At 46.8% G+C, this 14,170-nt stretch overlaps 1 protein-coding gene across 1 annotated transcript in view; it reads right to left on the bottom strand.

Moving 5' to 3' along the window:
• LOC138765239 (max dimerization protein 4-like) overlaps nucleotides 1-1,034 on the bottom strand; it is a 40,708-nt gene extending 39,674 nt beyond the window's left edge. Inside the window, exons 1-2 of the mRNA XM_069942239.1 lie at nucleotides 661-1,034; nucleotides 444-531 (exon numbers count right to left, since the gene is read on the bottom strand). Coding sequence (XP_069798340.1) covers nucleotides 444-531; nucleotides 661-724 — 152 coding nt within the window. The 5' untranslated portion in view covers nucleotides 725-1,034. The remainder of the gene's footprint in view (nucleotides 1-443; nucleotides 532-660) is intronic.
• Nucleotides 1,035-14,170: the final 13,136 nt, after the last annotated feature.

The raw sequence follows: 14,170 nt of genomic DNA, 5'->3' as shown, positions 1-14,170 counted from the left end.
GGGATAAGAAAGGGGATGGGGAGGGGGATAAGAAAGGGGATGGGGAGGGGGATAAGAAAGGGGATGGGGAGGGGGATAAGAAAGGGGATGGGGAGGGGGATAAGAAAGGGGATGGGGAGGGGGATAAGAAAGGGGATGGGGAGGGGGATAAGAAAGGGGATGGGGAGGGGGATAAGAAAGGGGATGGGGAGGGGGATAAGAAAGGGGATGGGGAGGGGGATAAGAAAGGGGATGGGGGGAAGCAGCAGCTGTCCTGCTGTGGAAAAAGATGACACTAGAAATATGGGAGAATATTGTACGCGTGGCAGTGTTTATATCCGACCAAAACACAGCCAAGCCAAGCCCAGATTGGGGGGGGGGGGGGCTGGCAGCAGATGAAAGAGCCGAAATAACCCCCCAAGCGAGAGATGGAAGCGCGTCGTTTTGCAAAGCTCCCGCTGTACCTGTTGTTGGGGCTTTTCTTCGTTTTGCCTTTCTTCCTGTTGAATTGCACCTCGCAGGGTAACGTCGACGCGTAACCGTGTTCTGCTTCTGCAAGTAAAAAGAAAATGAGAAGGGAACAAACGCGGTGCATAGTCGGTCTGACTGCAAAGAGGTGGAAGGCAGCCGGTGCAATGAGGGGGGAGAGGGGTGGGGGGGCATTTCCAATCGCCTCTGTACCTCTCTCTCGCCTCTCGATGTACTCGGCTGCTTCCAGCAAGGTTTGGATGTTAAAGAATGCCATTGCTCTCTATAGAAGAAGAATTAATGTCCTGCGAGGCTTCCGGGGTGGGTGGGGGGGGGGATAAATTGTGCTGCCTATCTGGGCGTTTGCATTTGGAGAGGGTGCAAAATAACCCCCCAAAACACAGGACGTGACGGGAGGGGAGAGGGACAAGTTGGTGGCAGCCTTCGCCTCAACCGAGCTTGATCACCAACCCTCCCCGTGCATTGTGACGCACTTTGATTGACAGTTCGCGGAGCCGGCCGCCGTCGCTCCGAGGGTGAGACCCGGCGGCGCGCGGGGCGGAGAAGGAGCCATCACGTTCGGTTGCGCCACACTCCACCCCGATTGGACACGCGCGGCTCGTCATGAAAAAAAAAGGGGGGGGGGGACAGCAACAAGTGGGTCCGCCGCCGCCGGTTGGCCGAGAGCTCCCCTTCCCACCGCCCTAGCAACACAGCGCGTGAGCCTGCGCGCGCGCCGATTGGCGAGCGGCTTTGCAAGCGAACCCGGCTGGGGCGGGGCGGGGAGGGGCAGGAGCGGCCGGCCATTGGACGAGAGCCGGGCATGCTAATGAGGGGGGCGGCGCCCGCCGGCGGCCAATCCGAGCGCTGGCGGCGTGAGGGTTGCTGTGCGTGTGTGAGCTTGGCCCATTGCCATGGCTGCCTCTCTCTGGGCTGGTGTGGTGGGGTCCTTGGGGGGGGGGGGGGGGGGGGGGGGGGGGGGGGCAAAGAATAGACCTCAAAGGTTCTGCTCCAAATTTTTAAATTGCTCAACTTCTGCAGATTCCCCCCAAGATTCAGGTCCTGTCAGAAAGACAGTGCAAGATGATGTGGAATCTGCTTTCGTCTGCCGCAAGGCGGACCGACCGATTCGCCATCGCCAGACATTGCCTGAAGTGCCTCTGACGTGGAGGGAAAGAGAAGCCCCTCAGAGTCACCGTGCATTTGCCGCCGGTGCTCCGCAGCCCCTGTGGCCGCACAGTCGTCTCCATCGCTCCAAGATCGCCAGCTCTCCACTTTGGATCGCCCCGAAAAGTGCGACGCGCACGTCCGGCCCCTCTTCATCGACCACAGCTCAGCCTTCCTCACCGAGATTCCCTCAGGGCCGGTCAAGAAGCTACAAACCCTGGCCCTCTGTACCCCGCTCTGCAACTGGATCCTCATCGGAGGGCCACAATCGGAAGCGACGTCTCCTCCTCACCGATGCCAATGCAGGCGCTCCTCAAGGATGCGTGCTTAGCCCACTGCTCTACTCACTATACACCTACGACTGTGTGGTGCTCAGTCACCATTCCAATGCTCTCTTCAAGTTTCCCAGTTTCGCCACGGTGAAACAATCACGAACGGCAATCAGGAAGCGTACAGGAGGGAGATAGATCAGCTCATTGAGTGGTGTCACACCAACAACCTTGCACTCGATGTTAGCAAAACCAAAGACAAAACCCTCAGCGACACGAGGTCCAGATCCGAACTTACGACAAGATCAGGAATCCTACAGTGCCCACGGCACTCTTTTGCATACCAGTTCTGGTACATAAGAAAGAGGGCAGGAGTAGGCCATCCGGCTCATCGAGCCTGCTCCACTATTCAATAAGATAATGGCTGATCTGATCATTGACCTAACTCCACCTACCTGCCTTTTCCCCATATCCCTTAATTCCTTTTTTGTGTAAAAATCGATCTAACTGAACCTTAAGTATGTTTAATGAAGTAGCCTTAACTGCTTCCTTGGGCAGAGAATTCAACAGATTCACTTCTCTCTGGGAAAAACAGTTTTTCTTCATCTCCGTCTTAAATCTACTCCCCTGAATCTTGAGGCTGTGACCCCTAGTTTTGGTCTCATCTACCAGTGAAAACAATTTTCCTGCCTCTATTTTATCTATCCCTTTCATACCTTCACCCCTCCAACCAGTCTTAAATTAGTCTCCAGCATTCTGCAGTCAGGTGTGAATCCCTCAACCACAGTCACCAACAGCCCGCAGCCTGCATAGGTTCCTCGCCTCAGGTTGGCAACATTGTGTGTTCTTCAGCCACAGAGCCCCTCACTGGTCCGCTGCCTTGGTCACTATCTCATGGGACGTCTCCTCTGCTTCTCCTTCTCAAATGAGGGGGTGTTCTCCCCGTTTCCTGGTGCCCTGCACCAGTTCTCCACTTCCCCAGAGTCTGCAATCCATCGTGCCGGCTGCCAATCGTAGGCACTGCCATCTTGGGCACATGACCCGCAGTTGCAGAATTTTAAAATAGAACTGTGACCATTGGCTCAATTAACAGGCCGTTTAAAGCCTGTACGGAGCCAACAGCAGTCGGACTGAGCAGTTAACACCCCACAAGTGTATGAAATGTCAAAGTGATGCAGTGTCTTTGGTTCATTGATTATTCAGGAATCTGATGGCGATGGGGAAGAAGCTGTTCTTGTGCCGCTGAGTGCTCGTCTTCAGGCTCCTGTACCTTCTGCCCAATGGTAACAGAGTGAAGAGTGCATGGCCTTGGTGGTGGGGGTCCTTGAGGATAGAGACTGCTTTCTTAAGACACCACCTCTTGTAGATGTCTTTGATGGAGTGTAGATGTCTGTGATCGGAGGCAGATATGGCATGTGCCCTGGGTGCCACTTGAACAGGGGCCCCACTGAGCAGTTTCTATTAAAGTCAGACAAGCCATCCTTGGATAGTGAAAAAATAATTTTCTCCTTCACCGCCACGGGCCACTGCAACTCCCCCAATGACTATAAGTGGCCCAAGGAAGGAGGCACAATTAGCATAAATGGAGGTCTGATTTTCCAAGATGTACTCTGATTTCCCCGGTAGCGCCCCCCCCCACCCCAACACAGAGCACACACCTCTTTCTTTTCCGCTCCATCCACTCTTCCTCGTCCTTCTGTTTGCTCTCAACTTATTAAAAGACTGAAGCCAAATGGCGGCCACCAAGGCTAGCTCTCGTGATACCTCCTTGTCGCCGTTTATTTCGACACATGAATATAAAAGGTTGGCCACCTCTGCCATAGGCGCTATTTTCTGTGATGTCAAAGGCTGAGTTAACAACCCTCTGGAGCTTTATCTTGTCCTGAGCATTGACAGGCAGTGATACAACCAGTTAGAATGATGTCTGTGGTTCACCTGAAGAGGTTTTTGACAATCTCCTCAAGCACCTCACAAAGTATAGCTGCTGGAGAGCCTTCTTTGTGATGGCACCGATGTGGAGGCTCCTGGACAGATCCTTGGAGAAGTTGACACCCAGGAATTTTAAGTTCTTGACCCTCTCCATTACTGAGCGCTCATTGAGGACTGATTCGTGTTCTCCTGACTTCTTCCTGAAGCCCACAATCATCTTGGTTTTGCTTGTGTTGAGCGCAAGGTTGTTGGTGTGACACCACTCCTTTCTGGAAAGCAGACAGATTCACCATCGGCAGAAATTGCATGAAGCGCCTCTTGCAATCAGCGAAAGAGAGCCCCCCCCCCCCCACAGAGTCACTGAGTGTCCGTGGATTCACCTCCAGTGTTGCCACAGCCCCCGCAGCCACACAGACTCGAGTCAAAACAATCGGCAGCCCAAGCTCCAGATCTGAACCTCCGACTCAATAAGGAACCCTTCAGTGCCCTTGCCCTCATGCATTGCAGTTCCGATACCTGATTCCCCTTCAGCCAGTCTCCAGCAGTCCGCAGCCCGGTGTGAATTCATTGACCGCAGTCGTCAGCAGCCTGCGCGGGTTCCTTGCCTCAAGATGCCAACTGTCTGCCACCTGCGTGTTCCTCGGCCGTAGAACCCCTCTCTGGTCCGCCTCTCCAGGCACCATCCCGTGGCTCATCTTCTCTGCTTCTCAAACAGGGCTGTTCTCCCTGATTCCTGGTGCCCTGCTTCCCTGGAGTCTAGAACCCTTCATAGCTGCTGCCGATTATAGGCGCAGCCATCTTGAGCATATACCCTGCGGTTGCAGGATTTTAAACTAAAACTGCTGTCAGCTCCATTAATAAGTCATGTAACAAGTCTGTACAGGGTTGACGGCAGTTGGACTGGGCAGTTGGACTTTGCGGGAGCACTGTGTCTCCAGTCCCAGAGAATAGATCTCAAGCATTCTGCTCAGATTACTTAAATTGCTAAACCTAATAAGTTGGTTTATTCTTTGGATCTCCTAAAAATTGATGTAGAAACTCCAAGATCTGGGACTCAACACCCAACTGTGTAATTGGATCTTGGATTTTCTCACCTCCAAACCACAGTCAATGAGGAGTGGTAAGAACATCTCCTCCACAATCTCTATCAGTACCGGAGCACCACAGGGCTGCTTTCTTAGCCCCCTGTTCTACTCACTATACACCTACAGCTGTGTGGCTTGGTATGACAGCAACACCATCTACAAATTTGTCGACGATACCATGGTAGTGGGTGTATAAAGGAAGGGGATGAGTCAGCGTACAGGAGGGAGATTGAAAACTTGGCTGAATGGTGCACCAACAACAACCTTGCTCTCAATGTCACAAAACTAAGGAGCTGATTGTTGATCCAGTGATCATTGGGGGAACAGAGGTGGGGAGGGTGAGCAAATTTAAGTCCTTGCCGGTCAATATTTGGATACAGCATCCTAATGGCATCATGAATAATGCACGTGCCTCTACTTTCTCAGCAGTTTGCAAAGGTTTTGTATGACATCGGAAACCCTGGCAAATTTCAACAGATGTGTGGTGCAAAGTGTGCTCTCCAGGTGCATCATGGCCTTGGGATGGGGACAACATCCATGAGCATAAAACCCTCTAAATGGTAGTGGACACAGCCCAGGACATCACAGGTAATACTCTCCCCTCTATCAAGAACATCTACAGGGAACTCTGTCGTTGGAGGGCAGCAGAAATCATCAAGGATCCACACCACCCTGCATATGCTCTATACTTGCTGCTTCCATCAGGAAAGAGGTATAGATAGATGCCACAAGACTTGCACCATCTCGAAACACGAAGGCTGCAGAAGGACTTAGGTTAGGAGAATGGGCAGAGAAGTGGAAAATGTTGAAAAGTATATGGTCATGCACTTTGGTAGAAAAAAAGAACAGGCTTTTTTTCGAATGGAGAGAAAATTGAAAATGCAAAAGTTCAGTACCTGGAAGTCCTCGTGGAGGATAGCCTGAAGGTAAACTTACATGTTGAGACGGTAGTGAAGAAGGCAAATGCAACGCTGGCTTTCACTTCAAGAGGAACAGAATATAAGAGCAGGGATGTGATGTTGAGGCTCTATAAGACACTGGTGAGACCTCATTCATAGTATTGTGAGCAATTCTGGGCTCATTTAAGAAAGGATGTGCTGACGTGGGAGAGGGTTCAGGGAAGGTTCACAAGGATGATTCCGGGAATGAAAAGGTCATATACAAGGAGTGTTTGATAGCTCTTGGTCTGTATTTGTTGGAATTTGGGAGAATGAAATATTTGAATGTTGAAAGGCCTGGACAGAGTAGACATAGAAAGATTGTTTCCCATGGAGGGAGAGTCTAGGACCAGAGGACACAACTTCAGGATTGAAGAGTGCTTAGAACAGAGAGGCGGAGGAATTTCTTTAGCCAGAGGGTTGTAAATCTGTGGATTTGTTGCTACAGGCAGTTGTGGAGGCCAAGTCATTGGGTGTATTTATGTGCATAGATTGATAGGTTCTTGATTTTCCAGAGCATCAAAGGTTATGGGAAGAAAGCTGGGCAGTGGGGCTAAGTGGGAAAATGGATCAACTCATGATTAAATGGCAGGGCAGACTTGATGGGCTGAATAGCCAATTTCTGCTCCTATATCTTATGGAATGAAAGCGACGGGGGTGATTTGCTTACACCTGACAAAGGCCCCAGACCCAAAACGTTGATTGCCCTTGACTTCCTATGAATGCTGGGTGTCCCACTGAATTTCTTCAGGAACCGAATTGAAGAGTTGATCATCACATGCACCGAGATACAGTGGAAAGCTTTGTTTTGTGTGCTATCCAGGGAGTACAGCAAGTTGTGCAAATAATGAACAAAAGTGCAAGGTGTACTGTTGGTGTGAATCAAAAGTATGCAGGGTATAGTGTTAAGACAAAGGACATGATATAGAGAAAAGTAGAAATAAAATAGTGGAGCATCATCACTTACAAATAAGAGGTCCATTTAAGATCCTAACAGCAACAGTAAAAAAAACTGTCCTTGAACATGGAGGTTCATGTTTCCAAGATCCTTTGCTCAATGGAATGGTAGAGAAGAGAGTGTGACCTGGCTTAGATGGGTCATTGAATATATTGGTAGCAATTCAAGAGAGTCGAGCAGTTATTCCTTAACTTGTAGAGATAGAGAAGGTTCTAACAATAGAGAAGTGTGAGGTTAGAATCAGAATCAGAATTTATTGTCAAGAACATGTCACGAATTTTGTTGTTTTGCAGCAGCTTTCTCAGGGTAGGTGAAAATATTGCTATAGATTTCATATGAGAAAAAAAATAATCCAACAGAAGAGAAAGTGAAGTGGTGTCTGGGGTTCATTGTCCATTCAGAAATCTGATGGCAGAGGGGAAGAAACTGCTTTTGTACCTCTGGGTCTTCCTTTTCAGGCTCCTGTACCTCCTTCCTGAACATGGACTGGCTGGGTGGTGAGGATCCTTGGTGATAGAGACTGCATTCTTAACACTACCTCTTGTAGATGAACTCAGTGGAGTGATGGCATTGGCTGAGTTCACAACTTTCTGTAGTCTTTTCCTGTCCAGTGCTCTGGCACCTCCCTGCCAGACAGTGATACAACCTACCTGAATGCTCTCCTCGATACACCTGTAGAATTTTGCAAGCATCTCCTCAAACTGCTTACCAAGTATAGCTGCTGGTGAGGCTTCTTCATGATTGCTTGACATGAAGGCCCCAATATAGATTTTCAGAGATGCTGACAGCCAGGAATGTGAACTGCTTAACCCTTTCCACTGTTGACCCATAGATGAGGACTGGCTTGTGTTCTCCTGTTTTCCCCCTCATGAAGTCCACAATCATTTACTTCGTTTTGTCATTCGTTGAGTGACAGGTCATGAAGAGACTTGAAATCCAGGATGAGTTGACAACGTGAGGTGGTACTGGTCGAGAGATGGTGGTTGATGGGACAGTTATGTAGGTGGAAAATATCCTGGTACATTTCACAACCACAGACACATCTTTCTCAAGGGTTTAAATTTGTTGAGCTGTCTCTTGTAAATGATGCTTCAGCATGTCATCGAATACTCCATCAAACCTCTACAGGTGAACTGTGGAAAGCGTACTAACTGATCGCATCACAGCCTGGTTTGGAAACTTTTACCCAGGAGAGGTGAAAGCAGCAAACCTCCCTATGTCTATCACATCTCTCCAGGTCCATCACACCTCCCCAGGTCCATCACTCCAACCTAGGTCCATTATACTTCCCCAGGTCCATCACACCTCCCCAGGTCCATCACATCTGCCCAGGTTTGCTTGTGCTGTTCCAGTGGGTTTCAACTAGATTTGCAGGGGGATGGGAACCAGAGTGCCAGAGCAAATAGAAGAGTGGATGAGGGAAAAATGATGTTAAAATTGCATGCACCGTTAGAAGTCAATAGGTTAAACATAGTGCACCTATTTCAATGCAAAGAACATTGTAGGAAAGGCAGACGAGCTTAGAGCATGGATTGGCACGTGGAATTATGACATTGTGGCCATTAATGAAACTTTTGCTGCAGGAGGGGCAGGACTGGCAGCTCAATATTCTGGGCTTCCATTGTTTTAGATAAAACGGTGGAGTGGTGGGGGGGTGGGTGAAAGGGGGAGGAATGGCATCGCTCGTCAGGGAAAATATCATAGCTGTGCTCAGAAAGGACAGACCAGAGAGGTCGTCTACTGAAACTATATGGGTGGAGCTGAGGAACTGAAAAGGTATGACCATACTCAGGGGTTATATTATAGACTGCTCAATAGTCAGTGAGAATTGGAGGAGCAAATCAGTAGAGAGATATCAGACAGCTGCAGGAAACATAAGGTTAAAATAGTAGGAGATTTTAACTTTCCATATATTGACTGGGACTCGCATTCTGTAAAAGGGCTGGATGGCTTGAAATTTGTCAAATGTATTCAGTAAAGTTTCTAAATCAATATATAGAGGTACCAACTAAAGAGAGTGCAATACTGGATCTCATATGAGGGAACTAGACAGGACAGGTGACAGAGGTATGTGTAGGGGTACATTTTGGGTTCAGTGATCATAATGTCATTAGTTTCAAGTTAATTGTGGAGAAGAACAAGTCTGGACCTCAGAGTGAGATTCTAAATTGGAGAAAGGCCAATTTTGAGGAAATGAGAAAGGATATAGAATGTGTGAATTGGGATACGTTGTTTTCCGGCAAGCATGTGCGAGGTAAGTGAAATTTTGAGAGTATATATGTTCCTATTAGGATCAAAGGCAAGGTTAGAAGGTATAAGGAACCTTGGTTTTTGAGGGATATTGAGGATCTGGTTTGGAAGAAGGGAGAGGTGTATATTAGGTATAGGCCACATGGAGCAGATGGGGTACTTGAGGAGTATAACTAATGCAAGAAAACCTCAAGAAAGAAATCAGAAAGGCTAAAAGAAGACATGAGGTTGCTTTGGCAGACAACTTGAAGGAAATTCCTAAAGGTTTCTACAGGTATATTAAGAGAAAAAGGATAGTAAGGGACAAAATTGGTACCCTTGAAGATCAGAGTGGTCAGCTTTGTATGGAGCCGAAAGAGATGCGGGAGATCTTAAATGGCTTTTTTCCATCAGTATTTACTCAAGAAACAGGTTGTGGGAAGTAAGGAAAACAAGTAGTGAAGTCATGGAACCTATACAGACAAAAGAGGAGAAAGTGCTTACTGTCTTAAAGCAAATAAGGGTGGACAACTACCCAGGACCTGGCAAGATATTCCCTCGGACCTTGAGGGAGGCTAGTACAGAAATTACAAGGATTCTGACCGAAATGTCCTTAGCCATGGGTGTGGTGCCAGAGGATTGGAGGGTAGCTCGCATTGTTCCATTGTTTAAAAAAGGATCCAAAAGTAACCCTGGAAATTTTACGCCAATGAACCAGATGTCAGTAGTAGGTAAATTATTGGAAGGTGTTCTAAGAGATCAGATACCCAGGGACTGATTATGGATAATGAACATGGGTTTGTGCATGGTAGGTCGTGTTTAACCAATATAGAGCTTTTCGAGGAGGTTACCAGGAAAGTTGACAAAGAAAAGGCTGTGGATGTTATCTACATGGACTTTAGAAAGGCCTTTGACAAGGACTCACGTGGGAGGTTAGTCAGGAAGGTTCAGACACTAGGTATTCATGGTGAAATAGTGAACTGGATTTGACAATGTCTGGGCGAGAGAAGCCAGAGAGTAGTGGAGGATGATTGCTTCTCAGATTGGAGGCCTGTGACTTGTGGTGTGCTTCAGGGATCAGTACTGGGATCATTGCTGTTTTTCATCTATATCAATTATCTGGATGATAATGTGATCAATTGGATCAGCAAGTTTGCAGATGACACTAAGATTGGAGGTGTTGTGGACAGTGAAGAAGATTTTCAAAGCTTGCAGAGGGAACTGGATCAGCTGGTAAAATGGGCTGAAAAATGACAGATGGAGTTTAATGCAGACAAGAGTGAGGTAGAACCATAGAACCATAGATCACTGCAGCACAGGAAAACAGGCCATTCAACTCTTCTGATCTGTGCCGACTTATAAAACTAGCTAGTTCCACTGACCTACTCTCATTCCATAACCCTCCAGACCCCTCCCATCCATGTATTTATCCAATTTATTTTTAAAACTCAAGATTGAATCTGCATTCACTAGATCAGATTGGAGCTCATTCCACATTCCTATCACTCTCTGAGTGAAAAAATGTTTCCCTTATACCTCTCCCCTTTCAGCCTAAAGCTACGACTTCTCATATTTATCTCTCCCAATCTAATCTGCCTATACCCTTCATAATCTTATAAACCTCTATCAAGTCTCTCCTCATACTTCTTCATTCCAAGGAGTATAGTCCTAACCTGTTTAATCTTTCCTGGTAACTCAACTCCTGAAGACCTGGCAACATCTTAGTAAATCTCCTCTGCACTCTTTCAATCTTTTTGATATCTTTCCTGCTTCTGGATGACCAGAATTGCACACAATATTCTAAGTGTAGTCTCATCAATGACTTGAATAACTTCAACATAATATCCCAACTCCTATACTCAATACTTATAAAGGCTAAGATGCCAAAAGACAAACCTGTTTGTCATTGAAGCAAGTTGTTATTTTTTTTACTTGTTGGCTTGTGAAAAAAAATACATTTAAAAGGAGCTTAAAGGCTATAGAGAAATATTATTTATTGAATATTTTATTTCTCATTTGTTAATGCTTCTTCTGGAAAGAGTTTAACCAAAACTATTATTAAACATTTATTTTAATAAGAAAAAGTTTAACATTACATATGTTGAAAGAAGAGAAAACATGCAGATGTTGTTGAAAATTTTCAATAAATATTTAGTTTGGCCCACGACTTAGTCCAAGTTTTTAATTTTGGCCCTCTGTGAATTTGAGTTTGACACCCCTGATCTAGGTCATCTATATACATAACAAACAATAATGGTCCCAGCACAGACCTGAGGCACACCACTTCACACAGACCTCCAGTCTGAGAAGCAACCATCCACCACCACTCTCTGTTTGCCTCTACCAAGCCAAATTTAAATGCAGTTTGCAACCTCTCTATGTATAGCTATAGTGTCCTAATCTTCTGAACCAACCTCTCATGTGGAACATTGTTGAAGGCCTCACTAAAGTCCATATTAACAACATCCACAGCCTTTCCCTCATGAACCTGCTTGGTAACTATCTAAAAAAACTCTATAAGATTTGTTAAACACAACCTACCATGTTGACTGTCCTTAATCAGCTGATGATGGTCCAAATATCTATATATCTTATCTCTCAGAAATCCTTCACATATACTACTGATGTCAGGCTCACTGGCCTATAATTGCCTGGTTTACTTTTGGAGCCCTTCTTAAACAGCAAGACAGCATGAGCTACTCTCCATCCTCCAGCACCTTCCCCCATGACTAAGGACATTTTGAATATATCCACCAGGGGCCCTGCAATTTCAGCACTTATCTCCCTCAAGGTGTGCAGGGGAATATCATATCCAGTCCAGGGGATTTGTCTACCTTCATTTGTTGCAAGGCAGCAAGCACCTCCTTCTCCTTAAACTCCAGACACTACTATTTGTTTCCCTTACATCCTTATTCACTATGCCAGTTTCCTGCATTTTGGAAGGACAAACCAAGAAAGGACATGCACGGTAAATGGGGGCACCAAGGGTTTTGGTGGAACAGAGGAATCTGGGAATACAGATACATAATCCCTGAAAGTGGTGTCACAGCTGAATAGGGTTGTAAAGGGAGCTTTTGGCATATTGGCCTTCATAAATCAAAGTATTGAGTATAGGAAATGGGATGTTATGAAAAAGTTATAGACATTGGTGAGGCCAAATATGGAGTTTTTGTACATATGTGCAGTTTTGGCCACCTAACTACCAAGATATCAATAAGATGGAAAGAGGGCAGAGAATATTTTCTAGGGTGTTACCCAGACTTCAGGAACTGAGTTACATCCCCAGGACCATCACTACCCCTCCCCACCCCCTCAGGTCCATCACACCTCCCTGTCCATTGAAAACATCTCGATCGGCTGCCTCAGGAAGGCAGCGAAAACCTAAAAGGACCCCTATCACTTTCTTTTTGCTGCTACCTTCAGACAGAAGGTACAAATTCCTGATTTCACAACACCTCTAGATTCAAATACAATTTGTTTCCAACAGCTATCAGGCTCTTGAACCTCCCTGAATCACCCAAACCATAACCCTCTTCCACGACTTCCAAAGATTTTTTTGTACTCCAACACAACACATTTTTTACACTATCAGCCAGACATCTGTGAATATTTATGGTTTTTTATTTCTTTTGTAACTATTATTTTGTTCTTTTTGTGGTATAAAAATGGCGGCACTCCCAGACTGCTGTAACGGCATGCTGCTGGTGCGGACCTGGGAAAGCAGGGAGCGGAGGCACAGCAATGCTCCGCAGGGTTATACTGCCCAGTGCTGATGCTGATGGCTCCATTCAGGCTTTAGATGGTCCATTAAAGAAGTCGACAGTGTTTTTTAAAAAATCCTGCAACCACAAAGGTCCATGCCCAAGATGGTAGCACCAATGCAGCACAGTGTACCATGAGGATTTGCAGACTCAGGGGAGCAGTGGAGCAGTGCAGAGCACCAGAAACAGGAAGAGCACCCTCCACCTGCGAGAAAGAAAAACAGTGGAGATGATCCGACAGGGAAGGTGGTGTGGGCAGAAGACCAGTGAGGGGCTCAACGGCTGAAGGTCCCACACAGGCTGCAGGAGAATGGCGATGCAGTCGAAGGACTCACATAGGCTGTGGGTTGCTGGAACTGGATCATAGGAGCCAGGTATCAGAGCCAGGATTTGGAAGGGTGCTGAGGGCAAGAAGATTTCTAGAAGGGCCTTGGGTGCTGAAGGCTTCCCGATCGTGTCGGGGATTTGGATCTGGATCTCGGGCAGCCGAGGGATTGAACAGAAGTCTGTGCAGCTGCAGAGACTGTGGAAGTGCTGACGGTGAATCCACGGACACTCAGTGTCTCTTTTGCTTCTCTCTCTCCTATTGTTAAGGGTGACAGGTAATGTTCATGGCAATTCTTTATTGCCTTGCAGCAGACAAAAGTTAAAGTGTCAAGTTTATTTCTCATTTGATTGTACAAGTACAACCTGACGAAACAAATTCTCTGGTCCTCGATGCAGAACACTGCAATCACATTTTCAGACATTATTACACATATACAGACCAATAATGCACACGCACAACACGTACATACAAATATTAAATTAAATAAATACTTGTTAAGTAAATAGAAGAGACACGGAGGGCTTGTATGAGCAGTTCATCGGTCATTCAGCAGTCTCACTGCCCATGAGAAGAAGCTGGTTACTCAGCCTAGTGGTTCTGGATCTGATCCTCCTGTACCTCTTTCCTGATGGGAGTAACTGGAAGACACTGTGTGCGGGGTGAATTTTGTGAGCCCTCTTTGAACAATGATCCCAGTAAAATACATCAATGGGTGGGAGGGATACACTCTGCTGCTCTTATGGTCCTATGGATTGATCTCCGATCCAATGCTCTACAGCAACCATACCATACTGTGATGCAGCCAACCATGATGCTCTCGATGGAGCTCCTATAGAAAGCTGACAGAATAGTGACCGGTAGCCTTCCCCACTTCAGTCTTCTCAGGAAGTGCAGTTGCTGTTGAGTGAGAAGATGTGTGTTCAGGATAGACCACTTCTTAACTGGACTTTGAGGAGCCTGGAGCTCTCTACTTTCTTCACTACTGAGCTATTAATAGCGTGAATAATTGTGGGCTGAGCACACAGCCCTGAGGTGCGCCAGTGCTCACGTAAGGGTGCT

Source organism: Narcine bancroftii, chromosome 1 (assembly GCF_036971445.1).
Source record: "Narcine bancroftii isolate sNarBan1 chromosome 1, sNarBan1.hap1, whole genome shotgun sequence".
Taxonomy (NCBI): domain Eukaryota; kingdom Metazoa; phylum Chordata; class Chondrichthyes; order Torpediniformes; family Narcinidae; genus Narcine; species Narcine bancroftii.
This window is presented reverse-complemented; position numbering and strand designations above follow the sequence as displayed.